At 43.9% G+C, this 23,607-nt stretch overlaps 1 protein-coding gene across 1 annotated transcript in view; it reads left to right on the top strand.

The window, feature by feature from the left end:
* The window catches only part of ctbp1 (C-terminal binding protein 1), a 277,705-nt gene that overhangs the window by 136,648 nt on the left and 117,450 nt on the right, over positions 1 to 23,607 (top strand). Inside the window, exon 4 of the mRNA XM_031898493.1 lies at positions 8,999 to 9,097. Coding sequence (XP_031754353.1) covers positions 8,999 to 9,097 — 99 coding nt within the window. The remainder of the gene's footprint in view (positions 1 to 8,998; positions 9,098 to 23,607) is intronic.

Below are 23,607 nucleotides of genomic sequence, written 5' to 3'. Positions count from 1 at the left end.
CATTAGTGAAAACTTAAAAAGAGGATTCTTAAGACCCTCCTCTTCTCCTGCTGGCGCAGGCTTCTTCTTCGTGGAGAAGAAAGATGGGGGGCTCAGGCCATGCATCGACTATAGGGGTCTAAATAAAATCACAGTCAAAAATCGTTATCCCCTTCCTTTGATTTCAGAACTCTTTGACAGGGTGAAGGGAGCCACCATCTTCTCTAAACTTGATCTTAGAGGAGCTTACAACTTAATACGAATTCGGGAGGGGGACGAGTGGAAAACGGCCTTTAATACCCGTGATGGGCACTACGAATATCTAGTAATGCCCTTTGGTTTATGTAACGCTCCCGCAGTTTTTCAGGAATTAGTTAATGACATTTTCCGTGATCTCTTAGGCCGAACTGTGGTAGTTTACTTGGATGATATCCTGATTTATTCTAACAATTTGTCTGATCATCGTGCCCATGTCCAGGAAGTTTTATTAAGATTGAGACAAAATCATCTGTATGCTAAAATTGAAAAATGTGTTTTTGAGGTCTCGTCAGTTCATTTTCTGGGGTATATTATTTCCAAAAGGGGTCTGGAAATGGATCCTGCCAAGGTTCAGGCTATTCTAGAGTGGGTACAACCGTTGTCTTTGCGTGCCATTCAAAGATTTTTGGGTTTTGCTAATTACTACAGACAATTTATTAAGAACTATTCCTCCCTCATGGCTCCAATTACTGCCCTTACTAAGAGAGGTGCTGATCCTACTATGTGGCCTGAGGAAGCCCTGCTTGCCTTCAAAAAACTAAAGGAAGCTTTCGTTTCTGCTCCTGTACTGCAGCATCCAGATACTACTCTCCCATTTTTGGTAGAGGTGGATGCTTCTGAGATTGGGGCAGGAGCAGTTCTGTCTCAGCGTCACCCAGTCACCAATAAGGTCCACCCCTGCGGGTACTTTTCCAAAAAATTCTCTCCTACTGAGATGAATTATGACATTGGTAATAGGGAGTTATTGGCCATAAAGTTGGCATTTGAAGAGTGGAGACATCTTCTAGAGGGGGCTAAACATGTGGTTACGGTGTTTACAGATCATAAGAATCTCTTGTATATCGAGTCTGCTAAGCGCCTAAATCCTAGACAAGCCAGATGGGCTCTATTCTTTTCTCGTTTTAATTTTATCATAACTTTTAGACCAGGGGACAAAAATGTCAAAGCAGATGCCCTGTCCAGGAGTTTTGATTCCAACCCACGGGAAGAGGGGAACCCTGGTCCCATTATCTCTAAAACTGTGATTATTGCAGGCCTGAGTCCGGATTTACATTCCTCCTTGTCCAAAGCCCAGGGTAATCCACCTCCTAATTTACCTCCAGGAAAATTGTTCGTTCCTGAAAACCTTCGTGAGGCGGTTTTGTTGGAAACCCATGACTCTAGGGTGGCCGGGCACCCGGGTCGCAACAAAACCTGTTCTCTCCTATCCCGTATCCTCTGGTGGCCTACTTTGAAACAAGACGTTGGTAATTATGTTGACTCCTGTCCAGTCTGTCAACGCTCCAAACCATCCAGGTCTTTGCCCCAGGGTCTGCTACAGCCACTTCCTGTTCCTGAAAAGCCATGGACTCACATCTCCATGGATTTTATTGTAGATTTACCTCCTTCCAATGGGAATACGGTCATATGGGTGGTAGTGGACCGCTTTAGTAAAATGTCGCATTTTATTCCCCTCCCAGCCCTCCCATCTGCCAAGTCCCTTGCTGAACGGTTCTTGTCCGATATTTTTAGGCTCCATGGTGCCCCGCTGAACATTGTCTCTGATAGGGGGGTTCAGTTTGTTTCCAGGTTTTGGCGAGCCTTCTGCTCTTTGATGGGTACAGAATTGTCCTTCTCCTCAGCCTATCATCCACAGACTAATGGGCAGACAGAAAGGACAAATCAGTCTCTGGAACAGTACCTTAGATGTTATATTTCCAGTAACCAATCCCTTTGGGCAAATTTCCTTCCATGGGCTGAGTTCGCATTCAATAATTCCACTCACTCTTCCACCGGGGAATCCCCATTTTTTATTGTTTTTGGGTATCATCCCAGGGTATTCTCCTTTTCTACCGCGTCTTCGGATGTGCCTGCGGTTAATTCTTTAGTCGGTCAGTTCTCCAACATTTGGCAAAAGGTTCAAAAATCATTATCCACCGCAATAGCTGCTCAAAAGAAAGCCTTTGACAAGCATCATAAAGCATCACCTGAATATCAGGTTGGTGATAGAGTGTGGCTTTCCTCTAAAAATGTTCCCTTAAAAGTTCCATCCACTAAATTTGGGCCCAAGTTTATTGGTCCTTTTTCAGTGTCCGAAGTTATAAACCCCAACACTGTCCGTTTAGAGCTTCCTCCCGAACTCAAAATTTCTAACTCTTTTCATGTTTCTTTGTTAAAGCCCGCTAGAGTAGTTCGGCAGAGGACTCCTCCTCCTCCAATATCTGTGGAAGGTCAGTCCGAGTATGTAGTGCAAAGGATAGTGGACTCTCGCCTCTCCAGGGGTAAACTTCAATATCTGGTGCATTGGAAAGGGTATGGCCCGGAGGAAAGGTCTTGGATTCCAGCGCCTGATGTTCGGGCAGATCGTCTTGTACGACTGTTTCATACCAAGTTTCCTGACAAACCTAGGGGTCCGGTGGCCCCCTCTGGAGGGGGGGGTAATGTGAGGTTACCTGGTGGTCTAGGGGTTCGGCGGGGACGCCCGCCGCTGCCTGTGCGGGGACGCCCGCCCTCCGGTTCCTAGTGGCGCGCGCGCGCGTCCATCATCTTTGACGTGCGCTCGCATCTGCGCATGCGCCTTCTCCCCTGTGCTGCGCGCGCATGCGCACTTTCCTTCTTCCGCGTTGCGCTGCGGATGACGTCATTTTGGCGCGAGATTTGAATATTTAAAGCGGTTCTCAGAGCAAAATCATTGCCCAACGTAGGTTTTCCTCCTGTGAGTTCCTGGGTGTGTTATTCCTGTTCTGCTGATCTGTTTTGACCTCTGCCTGTCCTTGACCTTCCTGTACTGCTGCCTGAACCGACCCTCGCCTGTATTTTGACTACTCTTCCGGATTCTGTTTGGTACCGTGCTGCCTTTTCGTTGTTGACCCCGGCCTGACCTCTGACTACCCTTTTGGACTCTGATTTGGTACTTTACTCTCTGAACGTTGCTGACCCTGGCCTGATCTCCGACTGTGTTTTCTTGTGCCCATTTCCCCTTTAGAACGGTTCTGGTTCCCTTGCCTGCTCAGAACTCTTTCCTTGGGCTTCTCACTATAAGACCTGGCGGCATCCGAGTAGCGAAGGGCTCCTCCCGACGTGAAAGGCGGCGGTTATAGGCAGAAGCGTGAGCCGAGACCAGGCCCTTGGAAACTGTTCTGAGTTTTGGGATACCGACCGTGACAGCCACGAAGGGCCACTGTATGGCACTGGGGAGCCCAGGGGCAAAGATCTCAGTGGTGGAACTGCAACACATTTGTGCTCATAGCCTTCCTAATATACACACATTTGTTTATGTCATAACTGACTGCTAGAACTATGGTTACATTCAGAACCAGTACTCTTTCATTTATTTACTCTAAGGGCCCCTGGGGTTTATATCAATCTATCAACTATGCATCTATCTATCGATCTATCTATGCTTCTATCTCTCTCTCTATCTATCTATCTATCTATCTATCTATCATCTACCTCTCTATCTATCTTTTTATCTCCCAACAATTATGCAGGATTGTTTGTCAGTAACAAAGTGTCCCTCCATCCATGTACATGTTAATAAGTCTTCCAAAGTCTTCTAAACCGACAGAGATTTCAGCTCAGTCATTCTCGCTGCCCTACATTTCTCCACAGCCAACACATATAGTCCCAGGGGCTGTTCCATAATAACCAGATCAATATTCCCACTGGCCACAGCTCGTATTTTTATAGTCTCTGCTAAACTGACAGGTCACTGCAAAATCCAGAACTCCTGAAGCCTTTAGGATAAGTCACCAGTTAAAAATATCCAAGTCCTGAATTATTGAGTTGGACTGGATGTGACGGTGCCTATGGTGTATATACACTCTTAAACATGATTAATGTTTAATTGAATTTTATTATCATTTTTCAATGTAATACTTTGTAATCTTCTCATGCTCTTTGTTAAGTGTCAGCGTGGAACCCTGTGTGGGGTACGTAATGGCACATAGAGCCCCTTGCGTAAGCTTCATCTGCTGAACTGATACTCATACATTTACTAGGAGCTCCCTTATTGTGCCACAGTAGATGCACTAATGGTGCCATTGGTCGGGGTTCAGGCCCTGCCCAGTATTTCAGCTCCATGGCCCATAACGCGAGCTCAAACACAGAGAAAAGGTTCTGCCCGGGATGTGCGTACTTTGTATGTTCTAAACTTGCAACTTTACATACTTGGACAAAGGAATTTTTTATATACAATACATACCTACATTCCCAACATTACAAAGTTTTCCAAAAAGTGCAATGTTTTAGGGCAAACCCCCAGTCCACCGCAATCGTTTAAGTTGTATATAAACACATTGATCTGCATTGAACCCCTCTTAGTTCAACGGACAGCTATGGGACCTGTTACCAAGAATGCTCAGGACCTGCGGTTTTCTGGATAAGGGATTTTTTCCGTAATTTGGATCTCCATAACTTAAGTGTATTGAAAAATAACTGAAACATGAAATAAACCCAATAGGGCTGTTCTGCCCCCAATAAGGGGTAATTATATCTTAGTTGGGATCAAGTACAGGTACTGTTTTATTATTACAGAGAAAAGGGAATCATTTAACCATTAAATAAACCCAATAGGGCTGTTCTGCCCCCAATAAGGGGTAATTATATCTTAGTTGGGATCAAGTACAGGTACTGTTTTATTATTACAGAGAAAAGGGAATCATTTAACCATTAAATAAACCCAATAGGGCTGTTCTGCCCCCAATAAGGGGTAATTATATCTTAGTTGGGATCAAGTACAGGTACTGTTTTATTATTACAGAGAAAAGGGAATCATTTAACCATTAAATAAACCCAATAGGGCTGTTCTGCCCCAATAAGAGGTAATTATATCTTAGTTGGGATCAAGTACAGGTACAGGTATAGGACCCATTATCCAGAATGCTCGGGACCAAGGGTATTCCGGATAAGGGGTCTTTCCGTAATTTGGATCTCAATACCTTAAGTCTACTAAAAAATCAATAAAACATTAATTAAACCCAATAGAATTGTTTTGCATCCAATAAGGATTATTTATATCTTAGTTGGAATCAATTACAAGGTTCTGTTTTATTTCTACATAGAAAAAGGAAATCAGTTTTAAAATTCTGAATTATTTGATTAAAATGGAGTCTATCGGAGACGGGCATTCCGTAATTCGGAGCTTTCTGGATAACGGGTTTCCGGATAAGGGGTCCGATACCTGTACTGTTTTATTATTACAGAGAAAAGGGAATCATTTAACCATGAAATAAACCCAATAGGGCTGTTCTGCCCCCAATAAGGGGTAATTATATCTTAGTTGGGATCAAATACAGGTACTGTTTTATTATTACAGAGAAAAGGGAATCATTTAACCATTAAATAAACCCAATAGGGCTGTTCTGCCCCAATAAGGGGTAATTATATCTTAGTTGGGATCAAGTACAGGTACTGTTTTATTATTACAGAGAAAAGGGAATCATTTAACCATTAAATAAACCCAATAGGACTGTTCTGCCCCAATAAGGGGTAATTATATCTTAGTTGGGATCAAGTACAGGTACTGTTTTATTATTACAGAGAAAAGGGAATCATTTAACCATTAAATAAACCCAATAGGGCTGTTCTGCCCCCAAAAAGGGATAATTATATATTTTAATATCTTTTAATTCTAATCTGTAATTAGAATTATTTGCTTAAAATGGACTCTATGGGAGATAGCCTTCCCGTAATTTGGAGTGTTCTTGATAACAGGTTTTCAGATAACGGATCCCATACCTGAAACCCCCAACCCTTTTCAGATATGGAAACCAGGACTGTAACTCCCTGTGATATATTGAGTTACCTGCCTTATGGGGCTTGGGAACATATTCATATTCTGTCTTATTGGTTTTCCTGGGGTTCCTCAAAGTAATGGGTAATTCTGTCTTACCCTAATCATTCACATCGGTCTTTTGCGATTTATGATTTGTTACATTGTCACTTATAGGAATATAATTCTGGGAATGCGACTTTGGACCAGTCTAACTGACCTGACCCAATAGTTCCTCTAGCTGTCAGCTAGTAAGTGTCTGCTTATAAAATAAATTGTTTTCCAAACTGAGGAAAACATATTTACAAAACCCGGCCTACACTTACAACAAACATGAATGTGAGTCATTGTCACTGACAGGGGGAAACATTATGCGCAGCGCGACTGGAGGGGATTCCAATGGTCTGCGCTGATTATACATACAGCAGGACCGGGGGGATTCTGATGGTAGAACGGCTTTGTGCGTCCCACTGAGCGGCTATTTTTGGAGAACCAGGGGATGCATCTGCTTGTCATTGTTGAAATATAGCTTTATTTGGTATTATGTGTTTAAAGGAAAACTAAACCAAAAAAACCCCAGAACAAATACTTAACCAGCAGTAATCTAATAAAAAATCTTACCAAACTGGAATATATATATATATACACCAGAGCAACAGCTGATCCTTATGATGGAAAAAGGTTTATCCTTAGTTTGCAGATACAAATCCATAGGGGAGATTTATTAAGACACGAACGCTCGGAGCGTACTTTCGCCGTTTTTTTCGTGCTTGTGCGGCTTTTTGGTACACCCGTGCGACTTTTCCGTACGCTTGCGCGACTTTTTTGTACACTTGCGTGAAGAAATTCGGGAAGGTTCTGCCGCTGTTTACAATCATTCGGTACGAAAATTTCGTGACTTTCCGAGCGCCAATACGATATTAACATGACTAATACGATTTTTTCGTAAGCATTTTCATGATATTTGCGATCTTCAGAAATTATCATATCCAATTCGAATTTTTCCGATTCGGGATCCGAACTCGTGTTTTAATGAATCGGCCCCCATGAGAAAAGCACATCTACTTATTCAGTTCCAAATTTCACCATTTCGTCCATCCCGCTCATACTGGAGCACTCTTTGTTGTGCATGTAGTCAGACATATAAGCGCTACGGTGGCCTGATGGCGCCATGAAGGGTGCAGTGACCATTGTTGTGCTGCATTCATGCCAACTACGGGCTAGGTAAGTGATCTTCTGAATTATGCCAAGTATAACACATTTGCCTGTGATTTTATGCAGCATGATCACAAAGATGCCCTTGTAAGGAGGGTCACTAAAGTTATTTTGGGGTAATTGCAGTGTTTGGCCACTAGGTGGTAGTATTGGGTAAGGTTCCATTAGGTTAAGTAGTTTTAGTAGTAGTATAAGTGCCTGGCCACTAGGGGGAGCTAGTGAGAGAAGGGAAACGCCTAGAACTTCTAGAAGGGTGTGGCTGGAGGGTATAAAAAGGAGAGGCAGGCAGGGTGCAGTTGTCTATGGCCAATAGGAAACATCTGCAGCAATAATACTGGGCCTGAGCATATTATACACAGAGGAAACACCAAGCAGGAATGAAAACACCAGTGTGAGTATTGCAGGGTGGCTAGAATTAGGGTTAGTTTTTCTTAAGAGCTCATCCTAGGGGATGTTGGGCAGGCCCACCAAGGAGAAAGTAGGGGTTAGCACCTCAGCGGGTACCACTCAGTGGCCCAAGTGTTTAGTTCAGGGTATAGTGAGGGCCCTGCTGTAGGTCAAGGTGATGCCCAAGAGGTTGTTCGGAGGGACCCAGGAGCACCTGGAAAGTCTGGTACCATTGGGCTAAGCCCTGGGATAGGGGGTGTGGAGTCCCCTTGAGGAAAGGTACGGGAGGTGGAAGGTAAGGTTGGCTTCTTTAGTGGAATAAAATACCGGCCTTTCTGTATATTTACCTTTTTCCCTATTAATAACATTGAGATCCAGTATGATTTTTACTGACCAGGCCAGTGGCAACCCTAGCTAAGGTGGAAGGGGAAACAACAGAGGGAGGGGCAGTGTGTGTGATGGAACTAATTGTGTGCGGAGGTGCTAACCCGTTTGGTGGAATTAAAGGGCAAGCAAACTAAATAATGGCACTGGGTTCCCAAACAGCAAAGGCATTATTTCAATAAGGCTTTGCCTCCCCTTGTGCTGCAGTATAAAGCACTTCAGGTTATGCTGGCATTCTCATACAAACATCACTCAATAGGTGTTCTCATTCGGCCCAGAGAATTGTATTTTTTTTTCCCTGAAACATCAAAATACGATCATGTATTATGTATTGGAAAATTGGAACTGCAAAGGCCTGACAGATGTAGATTCCAGAACATTCCTGCTTGGATGTGATTACCCTTCGCACAGCTCAGGCTTCTGCATGATAATATTCCAATTGTATTAGGCCCTAGGAAAGGCTCGGAGGATGTGAAGTCACACCAACGGTTTTGTTTTCATTTGTAAATCGCCTGTTTGTCCCCCGGAGAAATGATAGAACCGGAGTTCATTCATCTTGGGATATTTCTTGGGTTTTACCATCGTTATGGAAACACAACCAGCAACAACTGCCTTTCGGTGACATTTTTATTTCCAAGATGTTTTGAATACTTTATATTACCCTATTGGGTTGATTTAATGATTTTCTAGTAGGCTAGTAGGGTGATCCAAATCTCAGAGAGATCCCTTCTCCATAAAACCTCAGATCCTAAGTATTCTGGATAAAAGGTTACATAGCTGTACAATTTGAATAAATTGATGCCCTTTGATGATGTGTAATAAGCGTGTAGCTCCCTTAAATTCTCCTTCATTCCCCCCACTTTCCCCTTATTAAAGAGCTCTTTTCCTCAAACACATGGGCTTCTCCTCACAACACCGAATTAGAAAGAGGCACTGATGTACATTATTCCATATTTTGCCTTTCTTAGAGTAATAGTCTGGCCGTATATGCTCTAATAGTTGCTCAATGTTTGTATTTTCCAGCACCCTACCCTTTATCGTGGAGGACACAGCATGCCCTTGCTTCCTCGGGCAGCGCCAACGCAACTCCCTGGCCAATGATTGGCAGCTCTTCTGACCCAGGTACAAGCTTATCGGATACTCATTTTTCATCACAATATGGCACAAAAGTAAACTTTATATCCTCAGAGTTCTCTTGCTGGTTCCTAGTTACCTTGTATTCCTCTCATTTGTCTTCCCTAATAGCTGTCTTTGCTTTATTTTATTTTTTTAGTTAAACCACAACTAGTTGGAAACCACAGCCTGTACTTTTTGGGGTACTGTATACCTTGTGGTACTGTGTGTATATATCTACTAGGAACCAATAGTGTGCCTTGGTTAAGCCAAGTAATGAAAATAACAATGGAGACAAGAGACATGCTGAGGGGATTGTGGGAGTTAGGGAACTGTCTAAAGCCTGATTGGGCCCCGACTCTAGCTGTGCTTTAAAGGGGTGGTTCACCTTTAAGATAACTCTTAGTATTCTATTGAATATCTACTCTAAGCAGGTTATTAATTGGTCTTTATTTCTTATAGTTTTTTTTAATTTTGCCTTTGTCTTCTTACTTGTTCCAATGGGGGTCACTGACCCCGGCAGCCAAAAAACTATTGCTCTGTGAGGCTACAGTGTCACTGTTATTGTTACTACTCATTACTTGTCTATCTATTCAGTCCTTCACCTTTTCATATTCCAGTCTTTCATTCAAACCACTGCCTGGTTGCTCAGGTAATTTGGACCCTAGATAACAGATAGCTGCTGAAATTATGAACTGCAGAGTTATGGAATAAATAATAAAAAATGAAGACCAATTCCAAACTGTCTTAGAATAAGGAATGCAGTTCCCTTCCCAGGCTGGCATTTCATATAAAAATATTTGAGTCAAGTGATAAAGGGAAGGGTGAGTATCTTCCAACATGTGCAAGTCTGACACATTTGCAACAAGGTCCCATTAATATTGTAAGTATTCTCTGAAATTTGACAAAGTTGCAGTCAGCACAAATATACCCTTAGAATAGCAGCGTTAGAATGGGGGTCATCTACTGAAGGACTAAGGCGCAGAGCACAGTGTGCAAGTCTGATCTGACCCTTACTGCTTGCCATAGGGCAGGAGGTAAGTGTAGTGCGCTCCGTAACGCTCACAATTGAATAATGCTCCCCTTGCCCTTCATGAGTACAGTGCTGGGGAATGTAGGCATTGCTGTATTCATGGGGTGAATAAAGGTGCTCTCCAGTTACCAGTTCACTGTATATATAAATATTATTATATTGTGAGCAGGTCCGTAAGCTCAGGTAAGTGACAGCAGCACAGAGTATGTGCAGGGATTCAACAGGAAAAAAAATGGGTGGCTACTGGGGCAGAGGTGTAACTAGATGTTACTGGGCCCCACAGCAGAGTCATTTTGGGGCCCCAGGTTGGCCTGTTTTACCAATATTTATTTATATTCCTCATTTATTAGGGCCTCATGGGGTCCCTTATACCTTCTGGGCCCCCTGCAGCCGCAGGGTCTGCTATCTCTATAGTCACAGCTCTGTACTGGGGCATCTATGGGGGCACAGAGCTTCCCTGCTACAGGCCTGTGGGTGCCTCGGGCTGGAACAGAAGCACAACACACAATGTGTAGCATTTCTAGCCTAAGTCTTTGTTCTGCACTTCAGCTATAGATTCCCTCCCAGCACTTGTGCCTGTACATAAAGGATAGAGCAGAGCGGGTAAGAAACTCTCCGTATTGTTGTTCTTATGAGGAATGAGCATCCCATTATGTGCAGATAAATACAGGCCTGCGAGAATAACATCCCTGAATTCCCCCGCGTGCCTCCCGTGTCTCCCAGCAGCTTCTCTGCACAGACATATTATAGGCCAACATTACAGTCAATTGGAAATTGCACTCATTTTCCTACTATTTCTCTAACCTTGCACAATCTGTCCCCCTAGCAATTCATCATGCTCGCTTTAATCATGAACTTCAACTTTCCTTTGCAAAGCAAATTCGCTGCGCCGCTGTATTTAAACCGTGCACAAGTCCCTGAGTACTAACTAGTTGCCTTTAAACCAAGAGCTTGTACTGTCAACTAACACGGTCCAGAAATGGTACAGGAATTCTTATATACCCCCTTGTTCAATGTGAGTGCAATAAATGGACCTTGTGTCAAACTCATTGGTTTTTCTTCACAGGGCACAGATAATCCCATTCCCATACCCATAATCCCATTTGTGCATACCAGACTTCTGTTTATGTAAAAACCAAAACACAGAAATGGAGGAGGTTGTTTGTACAGAGCTCGACAGAGCTCGGTATTGCTAGGTAATCTACAGTGTAAAAACTAAATAGTGGTCATAGTCTCAATATATATACAGTATATATTTTTTTATATTGAGACCCCTCAGGGTAATACACCTTGCCTTATGGCAAAAGAACCCCTAGTTCCGGGTGGAAGCACCTAAGCTGCCACCATAAGCGGCTGTTCATGCAGAATTGTACTTACTACAGGGGGAAATGTATACTGGCATAGAATTATGGTATGTAATGAAGAGGTTATAAGTTTTGCTTACTGCAGGGACATGTTTTGCCATAGATATAAGCTATCTCTCTGTACAGGCTATGAGCAAACTTAGGGGGCTGTTCCTGCTGAATTGTACTTAGTACAGGGGAATCCCTATGCTGCCATAGTTTTATGGTATCTCTCTGTACAGGCTATGAGCAAACTTAGGGGGCTGTTCCTGCTGAATTGTACTTAGTACAGGGGAATCCCTATGCTGCCATAGTTTTATGGTATCTCTCTGTACAGGCTATGAGCAAACTTAGGGGGCTGTTCCTGCTGAATTGTACTTAGTACAGGGGAATCCCTATGCTGCCATAGTTTTATGGTATCTCTCTGTACAGGCTATGAGCAAACTTAGGGGGCTGTTCCTGCTGAATTGTGCTTAGTACAGGGGAATCCCTATGCTGCCATAGTTTTATGGTATCTCTCTGTACAGGCTATGAGCAAACTTAGGGGGCTGTTCCTGCTGAATTGTACTTAGTACAGGGGAATCCCTATGCTGCCATAGTTTTATGGTATCTCTCTGTACAGGCTATGAGCAAACTTAGGGGGCTGTTCCTGCTGAATTGTGTTTAGTACAGGGGAATCACTATGCTGCCATAGTTTTATGGTATCTCTCTGTACAGGCTATGAGCAAACTTAGGGGGCTGTTCCTGCTGAATTGTGCTTAGTACAGGGGAATCCCTATGTGCCATAGTTTTATGGTATCTCTCTGTACAGGCTATGAGCAAACTTAGGGGGCTGTTCCTGCTGAATTGTGCTTAGTACAGGGGAAGGCTAATGCTGGCACACAGTAGAGGTTATGAGCAAACTTGGGCTCTGTTGCTGCTAAGTCAATGCCGGGAGTATTTAGTTTTTAGCAGTAATGGATAGTCAGTATGATAGGAGCCCGGGGAGGCCTATGAGGAGCTGAAGGATGCTGGGGGCCAATAAGATTGGAATAAGCTGAAGCTACAAGCTACATTTTCATCGCCGCAAAAATAATTATACATAAACATCTGTTAATATTTCCATTAGAAAAATATTAAGGGAGAAGGAAACACAAAACCACAGTGGCGCTTTAAGGTTTGGTATTTATATACCTTGGCATGGGGGATTTTTTCTCTACTGAAATTCATTTTTGTTGAGAGTCGAGCAGGACCAGCCAGCGTAACCATTATTTCATGAATGAAAAATAGGATATTCCCAAATGGCATCTGCTACTGAAGAACTGCTTCAACCCCTGCAAAGCAAACAGCTCAGGCTAAAGGCAATTCTTTAGGTACCAAAAAATAATAAATCCCCCGCAGGATAGAAGCATAAAACTGTGCTCTGCCTATTATAGGGTTTGAGAGGGCAAAATATACTACTAACATTTCTGTCTTGTGTATTCAGAATTGGACTGGGCCGCCGGGACACCAGGAAAGAACCCGGTAACCCAGCAGCCCAAACACCCCCCCCCCCCCCGATCCCTGCAGGGCCCTATACTGAGCCACAGGTCTGAACAGGTTGGGGGGCTATTGGGGGGGTTTGAAATACTGCGGCCATTGGGGGGTGCAGGGGCCCCCAAGGCAGAAGCCCCGGTGGGCCCTGCACCCCCCAGTCTGACCCTGTCCGTGTTTATCACTAATAGAGCAAGGGGTGTGGCTGGGGCAATGCTGGCCAATAATTACAAATTTACCGGCAGGGTAATGGTCGTGGCCATATTTTAGCCGCCCTAGGCACTGGATCTCAACCCCCCCCCCCCCCCATTGACACATACAGGGAGGGACTGCGAAGCCCCCAAGCCCTGCCAATGGATTTAAGCATCTGAAGGCGAGGGGTCGTTTTTATTCCCCCCACACAAAATGATATCTACCAGGTAAGCACTTGAGGCACTTTTTTCTTAAAAATAAAAAAGAAGGACTTTTTACAATATTACTGTTTTCAGCCAAAAAAAACATTATTTTTTATTTAGATGGGACTTTTATCTGAAGACTAACAAAGACCAAGTGCAAATTGTCCTAGAAAGCTGTTATATGTAACAAAGGGGAAATGTAATAACGTGTGTAAAAGGTAAAAATTGCGCACAAATTAATAATAAAAACTCATGAATAAATTTTTCCCCCGTTTCCCATTCGGGACCTATATCACATTCCCCCACAAAGGTTTGTTTCCCGGCGGCTACTCATATATATTCCAGTTTTACTTTCCTTGAGGAGACAAATGCAGCTGCACTAATCAAACAGTAGGGGGAGTCGTTACCCCTCATTTCCTGACTCATTATTCTCTATGGACTGTGAGAAGGCTTACACCAACACAAACACCACGGCTTATTATAAATGTAAGTGCCCCCCCCAATCAGCCTCACTTCAGGTCTCTCCCCCTATTGTATAATATAATAGTGCATTGAAAGGCATCAGTAACCCTTTTAGTGCCGACAGACAGCGGCTTCACCGTAGCCAGGACCTGGAGATAGAGAAAGGCAATGGGAGACATTTGGGGAAAAAAATTATCTAAGTCAGCGGTGTCCAACCTGCATCCCTCTGGCTGTTACTGAACTACAACTCCCAACATCAACTGACAGCCACCTATAGAGTTAAAGATGACGAAGATGAGGAATTTGGGTGCAAGGTAATTACATCACATATATAGTTAAACCATTGTTATTCATTTACACCAATATACCATCCTACAGTGGAAAATAATTATTTCTAATAATTATAATGATGTTATAAGCCAAGGCCAAATATACAGGTCATGGAACTCCAGTAACACTGATTATAACGGGAGACATCACCGTTTATAAAGATATAATTTATGGCCCTTGTGTATTATATCTTTATATCAAAAGCAACTGGTTTTCCTATGGGAAGTTCCATGGCCAGTTGGGCGTTTCTGACTTTCTGTCTTTCCTTTCCAAATGATCACTAAGGCTTGCAAAGCATTGTGGGATTTGAAGTCCTGTAGCTAAAGGGGTAGGAGGAGCTGACGACTGCAACATTATAATAATGGTTTGTGTAGTCAGGACAAGCAGTGTAGGGAATATTGCAAGGGATAGACAGGTGATGCTCCATAGTGTTTATATTGGCAAATAACTGAAATAACAGAAGGTTTAATGGATTTATATTGCAGATTTGCTTAGAATAACATTTCCTATTGGCTTTAGAGCTGAAAGGATGCTCGTTGGTCATGCAGTCACACAAGGGGGAAGGTGGGGGGGGACTTGGGGTGTCAGTAGGCTCCCTACAGCACCGACAGGTGTTACTTTCATTTCCCAACATCTGCCGGCGACTGCTCTTATGGATTCTCATGTCTGTTTACCAACCCTGCAGATGGTCATAATGGCGCCTCTGCCCGTACTCTCCGTACTCTTGCAACTTCCTCCAGTGCAGCTGTAACCTGTCCATTGTGTAGCGCAGGGAATGCATCAAACTCAGGTAATGCGGCTTCCAGTGACACCGGCCTTCCCTGCACCACTCGCTGGAACCATATGTTTTATTCTCATCCGTATAATGTTACTCATTTCTCAGCGCCCGATTAAAGCTGATAGATGGCCGAGGGCAAATGTACTTTCTGCCCAGCCTTAAACTAGAACTAGAGGTAGGGAGAGTTGGCGGCTGCCTAGGGTACAAGGGGATGGAGGGTGCAAATAGGCTGAGGTCTGTAACTTTGTCACCGGCACAGGGGGACATGATCGAGCGAGCGACCAGTGGGTAGAAGAAGCGAGTAATTAAAGGGGTTGTACTAAATTTAGTATGATGTAGAGAGTAATATTCTGAGACAATTTGCAATTGGTCTTCATTTTTTATTATTTGTCGTTTTTTAGTTATTCCATTTTCAGTTCAGGAGCTTGCCAGGCTGGTGTTTAAGCTGCTATTTGGTTGCTAGGGTCCAAGTTACCTTAGCAACCAGGGAGTGGTCTGGATGAGAGTCTGGTATACGAATAGGAGAGAGCCTGAATAGAAATGAAAGTTACAAAAAGTAACAATAACAATAAAACTGTAGCCTCACAGAGCAATCGTTTTTTGGCTGCCGGGGTCAGTGACCCCCATTTAAAAACTGCAAAGAGTTGGAAGAAGAAGGCAAATAATTTAAAAACTATAACAAGTAAATAATGAAGACCAATTGAAAAGTTACTTAGAATTAGCCATTCTATATATACTAAAAGTTAACTTTAAGGTGACCCACCCCTTTAAAGGTAGAGACACGGGGGTCTTGCAAGTTTCTGGCAGCACAAGGGGCTGGACAGTTGTGAACTGGGCCTTGGGCACCAGTATAAAGGTGGCCATACACTGGCACATTTCATACGCCGATTCGGCAGCTTATCTGCCTGTGTATGGGAACCCCCGACGGGTGTAATCGACTGATATCTGGCTTAAAATTGGCCAAATCTCAATTTGGCCGGTATGATTTCCATCAGATTGGGGACCGTGCTGGCTCTTTAATACTGTCCTTGGTCCGACTGTCTATATACCCTAGAGCCAAACGATCTAATTAGCCTGATATCGCTCACCATACGTGGGCATATAGGGAGAAGATCTGCTCGTTTGGCCACAGAGCTCTGTCTTAAAAGTAACCTATTTGCGGCACAGCTACGGGCAGGCCTTTCCAACATGTCTTTATACAATGATTTGGGGGCACAGAGTGAAACACAGATCCCCATAGTGTTACCGGGGCAGCATTTACTAAACCATTTTCCTTGGACTCAGGTGGCTCAGTATCTGTGCGACGCTGGCGCATTTGGCAGTCAGGAGAGGCATCTCACAGGCAATAAAGAGCACAGCTTCCTTTGCATAAAGTAGCAATTTAAGCAATTTTCCCCTTTGCCAAAAAAAGATGCGGAGCAGCGTGTAGTTATGAGAGTGTCTGCAGTCGCCCCATTGCCTTACAGTTCTGTACTGCTGGCAGCCCTGAGTATATTAGCAGTGCGGCTTGCTCATTCACATTGGATCCTGCCGGCTGCCGGCCTGAGCCAATGAGGGTTCATTTAGCCAAAAGTGCATTTCTCTGCGAGAGGAAAATAAGGCTCAGTGAGATGTGGGGCTAGGAGCACAAATCTGTCACTAGTCACATTCACTTTGTAGGAATGTTCTACTTATCAGACCCGTTGTGGGGAGATAAACAGCGCAGGATTTGTGTTCCGGGCACCCCTAGGCCGCCCCTGCTGCCCCCCCCCTCACTGAGTGCGCATGTGCGAAGGCGCAAAACCCAACCCCCCCCCCGACGCGGCAGAGAGCGTGAGCGTGTGTGCATATAGCATACATTTAAACTCCCATATGGAGCAGTGGGGAGAGGTCCCCATTGCTCCGTATGGGAGCAAAATTCAAAAATTTAGTTGCGGCGGGCGGCATGCCTCCCCTAAATTTCTGCTGCCTTAGGCCCGGGCCTTTGTGGCCTCTCCACAAATAGATAGAGATGGAGTCTCTTCTGATTCGTTGTTTAGAACTGCTGAGCTTTTTCTAATATTCTAATATCATTTTTTTGGGCTGAAATACTTCCAAAGCAAGTGGAGAGGAAACCTCAGGGTAGAGTCCTGCAGTGGGCCAGGTACTCACCTGCAAAAGAAAAGCCTTCAGGTTGTGGCTAGGATTTTGGGATGCAAGAATATATGTGGGTTGGTGGATCGGGGGTCTGCGGGTCGGGTTGACAGTCTTAATATTTTTAGTCAGCACTCACCACTCCAAAAGTACATAGTTTGGTGCACGTTCAGACTGTCCAAACATCAGCCACCTCAGATAGTAAACGTAGTAAGTCACAGCACATTAACTATCTGAGCGGGTTGACAATCTTGTCCATATTTCTTATCTCCTATTACCTACATTATCTATATTTTACTCCTCTAACCATTTTTTAAATGTTTTTTTCTACCTCAACCCACTTCTAATGATGTAACTTCCAGTTTGCAGCAAAAGAACTTTCTGTTTACTGGTGGTCAGTGAATTGGGTTGCAGATAAGGCAGTTGTGGGTCAGGTCAGGGTGCGGGTCAAAGCATGTAAAAATGCGGGTTGTGGGTCCGGGGAACGGGTCCAGGTCCACCACGCAATGGCTTCTTACTCATTAGGTGCTCAGGGGGTTCTTTCATTGAAGAATATGGTAGTGCAGAGGCACTTTCCTCCCTGCTCCAGTGAACAGTGCTCCAGGCAAGACTGGGCTTCTCCTTGGCCCTCCATTTCTGTTTACTCAATGGCCACCCACAGGGAGTCCTCTCAGCAAATGTTTAGATCATCTCCTGGGCTTCAGTCAGCTTATCAATTCCTCCAGGCTAGTTGGAGCTACAGGCATCTCCTTCTGGTTGAGCTCTTCAGAAGGACTGCTCCGCTAAACAGTGCTCCAGCACCTCCTTTTCCATAGATGTTTAGACTGGTCTCCTCCATGCCCCTCCATTTCTCCTATTCTTTCTTGCAGAAAACCCAGGATCCTGATCAGCTCCCCAGCCAATAGCCTTGCTGACCTAATGCCTTTGTGTCTGGTCAGGAAGAAGTTGGTGGGCCCAGAAATGTCAACAGACATTTATATGATGTGCAGCACACCGGCGGGAACCAGTTTTCTTTGTATTTCCAACTGCCCATCATGATGGTAGTGCAACATATTAAATTATATGAATCCGGTAATTGATTTTGGAATTGGAATTCATTTTTCTTGAGTCTTGGGAAACGTGGTAAATTTGGCCAGAGGTTGCAATGGTGTAACCAGGATATTTATCAACCTATTGCACAGGTCCCAGTCTTGCTAATGTGAGGAATTGGGGAGCTACACACTTCAAAATGCCCATTGTTGGCTAATTAATGGGTTAAATAGATCTAATGTAGGAAAAGGACTTATGTTACCCTGAGTTTAGCTTGCCTTCAGTAAAGCATACAAAGCATAACAATGCCTCGGCCTATATTTCAGCCAGCCTGGTAACCATAAACGGATTTTTGTATCTCAGCCTGAACCAACGGGCCCCTGCATTACTGAGAAAAGCTGCACAGATACCATCACTGGAAAATGATACATTCTCATTAGGGGATTGGCTATGCTCAGGAGCTTCAGTCATCTGCATCAATACCTGGCAACATGCATCACTTCTTGTTTTAATAGAGATAATGAACTCTGTATGAACAACCTCCATCCCTTCTCCGCGTTGTTGTGTCTGCTTACAGCTTGTGGATCAGTAGGAGTTCCATACGCAGAGGTCTTTATCTCTTCACTGGTAATCTTCAACTGTGCTCTGCTCCTTTGCTTACTATTGCTTGCAAGAACCAGGAAGTTAGAAAATAAAACCACTTACAATTTGTTTACATGAAGTGCATATTCTTCACAATGGCATATTCTTTGCATGATTTCCCCTTTTTAGGCACCAGTGTAGCTTTAAATTAAGTTTCCACTTATTTGCCATTTCTCAGGCTGGCTTTGGTTTTGCTCAGGCCTTTTTTTTTGTGATTCTCTTAACTTTTTGGACTTCTCTGCCTCCTGTCCTGACCCAAAGCCTGCATTTGACTGTGTTTGCCTTTACCTAACCTTGAAGTGATTCTGTTATGATTCTTATGGGGTACTTTTTATTTCTAAATTACACTGTTTACATAACAAATAATTCACTCTGCCATTTAACATTTTATTCCTGAACCAACAAATGTATTTGTAGCTGTAATATTGGTGTGTAGGCGCCATCTCAGTGCATTGTGCCTGAGTCTGAGCTTTCAGCCAGCGCTACACATTAGAACTGCTTTCAGCTAACCTATTGTTTCTCCTACTCCCATGTAACTGGAGGAGTCCCAAGCCGGACTTGGATTTCTTACTATTGAGTGCTATTCTGATACCTACTGGGAGCTGCTATCTTGCTCCCTTCCCATTGTTCTGCTGATTGGCTGCTGGAAGGGGGGGGGGATATCACTCCAACTTGCAGCGCAGCAGTAAAGTGTGACTGAAGTTTATCAGAGCACAGGTCACATGACTGTGGCACCCTGGGAAATGAAGAATATGACTAGCCCCATGGGAAAAACAGATTACAATGCAGGATTCTGCTGGAGAAGCTCTATTAACTGATGGGTTATTCACCATTCTTTTTTTTCTGAAGTGGAGTGGGCTTTCTGTTGGTACCCCAAAATAGGGTATGTGAAGTATGCTTGATTCCTCTACCCCCATATAATTGCGCCCCTTCCCATTGCGCTTGGGGGACATGTCTTTGTTGCCTATTTTGCCCCTGTCAGCGCTAGCAGCCCCACAGAGGGGTGCAATTGAGCCAGCTCTCTATCACTGGGTTCTGATCCCAGCACCATCACTGCAATGGGGCATTTTCTCTGACATTGTGTTTCCTCCGGCTCCTGGCTTGAAAAGACTCTCATGCACATGTTTAGGCCATACCTGTATATCAGGCAGTTTTCATTGAAGTCAATGGGAAGCAGCAGGGGCAGTTTTGTGCTGAAGAACCCCAGCAGGGAAAGCTCCTCTTCTTCCATTAGTGGTAAAGTGAACCTGACAGCTGCAAACATGAAGCACCATTGTGTAGCTCTGTGAAAGGTGCCTATATGTTATTGTTACTTTGATTGGGGATTCTATAAAGTAACGTCTTATGTTAACCCCCGGCAGCTGTTCTCCTTGGCTGGGGGTAGGGCTGCAGTCATAGCAGCATTATAGTTCCTGATAGAAAGGGGGGCTGCCACAGACAACCAATACAAACCGGTACAATCAAACATTATAAAATTGCTATTCCACTTAATGTTTAACTTCCCCTTTAAACACTGGCTACTTTAATCTTAATATGTACTGGCTAAAATACTAATCAGTCTTTCAGCCCGACTTCCATTCTTTGCTTTGGATCAGTCTAGTAATATCCATAAGGCATGACCCACAGTGAATGGGTGTTGAATGGAAACTCTGCTTCTGTTTAATGGGGCTCATATGGCAGCGATTAGCCATTTCGTACAGAAAATAAATGCCGTTTCACCGAGCTGGGTGTAAGGAACACAGATGGAGCCTGTTCTGGGGAACTGTAATCACATTCACCATTGTGGCGTCACTTTACTTCCAAGGCCATCATCCCCCATCCCCCTGACAGCTGACGGCTTTAGTTCCCCTTTAAATCAAAGAGAAATCAATATATATAATAAAGAATGCTGCTTGCTTCCTTGTTGGGCTAATTGAAATCATTTACCATCCCACATTATTTGGCCGTTCTTGTCAGCAATAAGCCAGCCCCGCTGTATATGAAGGTCACACCTAGAGCTTAATGCAGAGAGGCAATATGCTGCTGCCGCCGCACCGGAGTTTATCATGCAGAAAGGACACACATACTTTTACCCTACAAATGTTCTAGTACACGAATTTGCTGATTTTTTTTTTTTTTTGTGGGGGGGGGGGCTTTTATCATATTTTAATGTTTATTGGTCTCGAGAAGCTGCGGTTAGAGAGGGCGCTTTCTCCTCTGCAAACCGTGCTGTAGATTTAAAAGGAACGCAGCTCCAGTTCCAAATGCACCGTGCCAATAAAAATATCAATTTGGAGCTACATCCAATAGACGCGGTGATACGTCGGCCGCAGAGATTCCGGCGCTATTTTTATTCCTATGCAGCTGTTTTAATTACATGTCACAGAAATGAGGTTTTCGAATGAGAAAGAAAAAAAAAAGAGAATCGGATGGCAAAGAAATAGCTGGGTTACCGCTATACCGACCCACGGTGCCGTGTCCATTACAGGCTGCACAAACCTCTGCTCTAACTGCAGCTGCCAAACACTCCTATAGGGACTTTATTATATAAAAATAATGTGTATGTCATAATGGGAAAGGTTTAATGGACTCGGTTAGGAAAATACTGGTACTGATACCTACATAGTCCCGTTTGTGCTTTGGAAAGGTCAAGCCATCTCTCTCTTTAAAATCAGCAATTCTTCCACACTGTGATTCTAACTGTGGTTATAATGGTATCACTTTACCACAGTGTTGCTAGATCCTATCTGAAACCCCTTATTTACAGCAGGGTGGAATTAACAATGGGTAAAGCTTCAGCTCTTATAATTAAGACTTAAAATTCCCAAGGGCAACGGTTGCTGTGTTAAGGTATGTACAGTAAATCCTCTAAAGCCGTAGGTCAACTTGCCTGGACGCAAATGAAGGAAAACTAAATTTTGAAAAATGGCATATAATATTGTTTTATGGTGAGGGGATCATGGGAGGGGTTTGGTATAATGGGGTGTGGCCTGGTGAATCAGAGGCAGGTACCATAAGACATGGACATCTTTTTTCCATTTGGGTCCCATTCTTAAATGTAGGGGAGCTGTGTACACCTGTGTCTCCTCTGTGTTGTTACTCTGCACCCCACCCTCTGTGTGAGCTGACAGGAAGGAAGTGAGAAGGGGGTGCTGCTGGGAACAAGGAAGCAGAGAGACAAGCAAGGTGCTGGTAGCTTACAAAGTGTTCTGTATAAGAAAGTAACTGGGAACCCCCCCAGTGGCAGAAAGCGAGCTCTTTTAGGGTGCGGAAGGAAAGAGGGTCCTGTACAGGACTCTGAAGAGCAAAGCGTGCTCATCTCAGGGCATGGAAAGCCAAAGGACTCAACGTAGGCTTTTTTTGGCTTCACATACAAGACCAAAACATGTCTGAAACTGCCTTCCATAAGGCCTAGCATGCTTAAGTGGGGATTCCTCTCAGCAGTTCAGAAAGTACCAGCTGTGTTATGTGAGTGAAGTTGCCCCTGGCTGGCAGGCTGTATCTATCTCTGCTAATTTAAAGGTATAACGTCCGCCAATAAATCCAGTTCGCAGTCCAACCTGTCCTGACCCTGTGTGGAGGCACACCATTTATCAGTGTACTTCCAGATAGCGCAGGCACAGGGCTCCTGTATCGCCACACGCAAGTGAATGCGCGCTAGATCTCATGCAGTAGCAAAAGAGGGCTACATAAATATGACATGATATAATTCTTTCACATATGAATGATGGTTGATATCCCTACAGTGAGCACCAACCATTTGGGTTTTGCTGCGCTACCACCATTAATATGGGGATGGTCTTAATAGCTCTTTTGATAACATGGGTGTGGTTCGAAGTGGGTGCGTTTTAAAAAGGGGAGTGGTCAAAACTGGCTTCCATTATCAGCCCTCCACCACGTAGGCCAGAAGGATTCCGGCCCTTGGTACCCCAGAAGCTGGACAGCACTGCCCTAAATGATCAACTTTTGTAATTCTTTTGGTGGTTCATTCCCAGTGAGCAGACCAACAAAGAGCTTTCTTATGTTCTGTCCCATAAGTGTATATATTCCCATATGCATATGCCTTGTGGCACACACTGCTCTTGGCTTGAACACTTATATTACATTATTTCCCCCAAAACTCTTCTACTTTCATCTTCTGCCTCATTAGTTCATTAGTCAGTATAGGGGTACTATACTGTAGGGGTACTATACTGTAGGGGTACTATACTATAGGGGTACTATAGGGGCAAGCCTTCATTTCTTTACATGGGATGATGAGCGATTGCTCTGAAGGACGTTTACCCTGCACATTTTCTCTCTCCCTTTTACAATGTCTTGTAATGATTTGCTCCTACACATCTCTGGCCGGGCACCGAGGGACCAAGGAACTGGGACAAACATGGCTTTTCTTCATCTGTCATCACTGGCCCAGTAGAGTGTATCCCCAGCCTGAGATTTGCTTTTGCTAAGTGTTTCCACTTTACAGCGGCTGAGAGCTCACTCCCCCGTCACTTCCCCTTCATGTTGTTTGGAAATCCTGTCCTTTTTGTTTTATATCATTCCGACTCATGAACGTGTGGGTGGGCATTAGGGAGACGGCTTCGAGTAGAAATAAGACATTTGTTTTTGGTATTCTCCTTTATTGACAAAAGAAAATACACACTCTTTTGACAGCTCTAGAAATGGGAATCAATATGGAGCCTTGACATGTGGGTCGTGCCAATGGCTGAAACACTGATTGCCAATAAGGCAAAATATTATAAAAATGCTTATTTTTTTGTAAGAAAAGCACAGTTCCTGTCTAAAGGGTAAAGAGCAAACATGAGGCTACTAGTATCAAAGGGGAAGTTTACCTTAAAATGAACTCTTAATGTGATAAAAATCAGGATCAAAGCCATAGACGTTAGACACATGGTAACTTT

This window comes from Xenopus tropicalis, chromosome 1, assembly GCF_000004195.4.
Source record: "Xenopus tropicalis strain Nigerian chromosome 1, UCB_Xtro_10.0, whole genome shotgun sequence".
Taxonomy (NCBI): Eukaryota; Metazoa; Chordata; class Amphibia; order Anura; family Pipidae; genus Xenopus; species Xenopus tropicalis.
The sequence above is the reverse complement of the archived record's forward strand: the minus strand, read 5'-3'. Positions and strand labels throughout refer to the sequence as shown.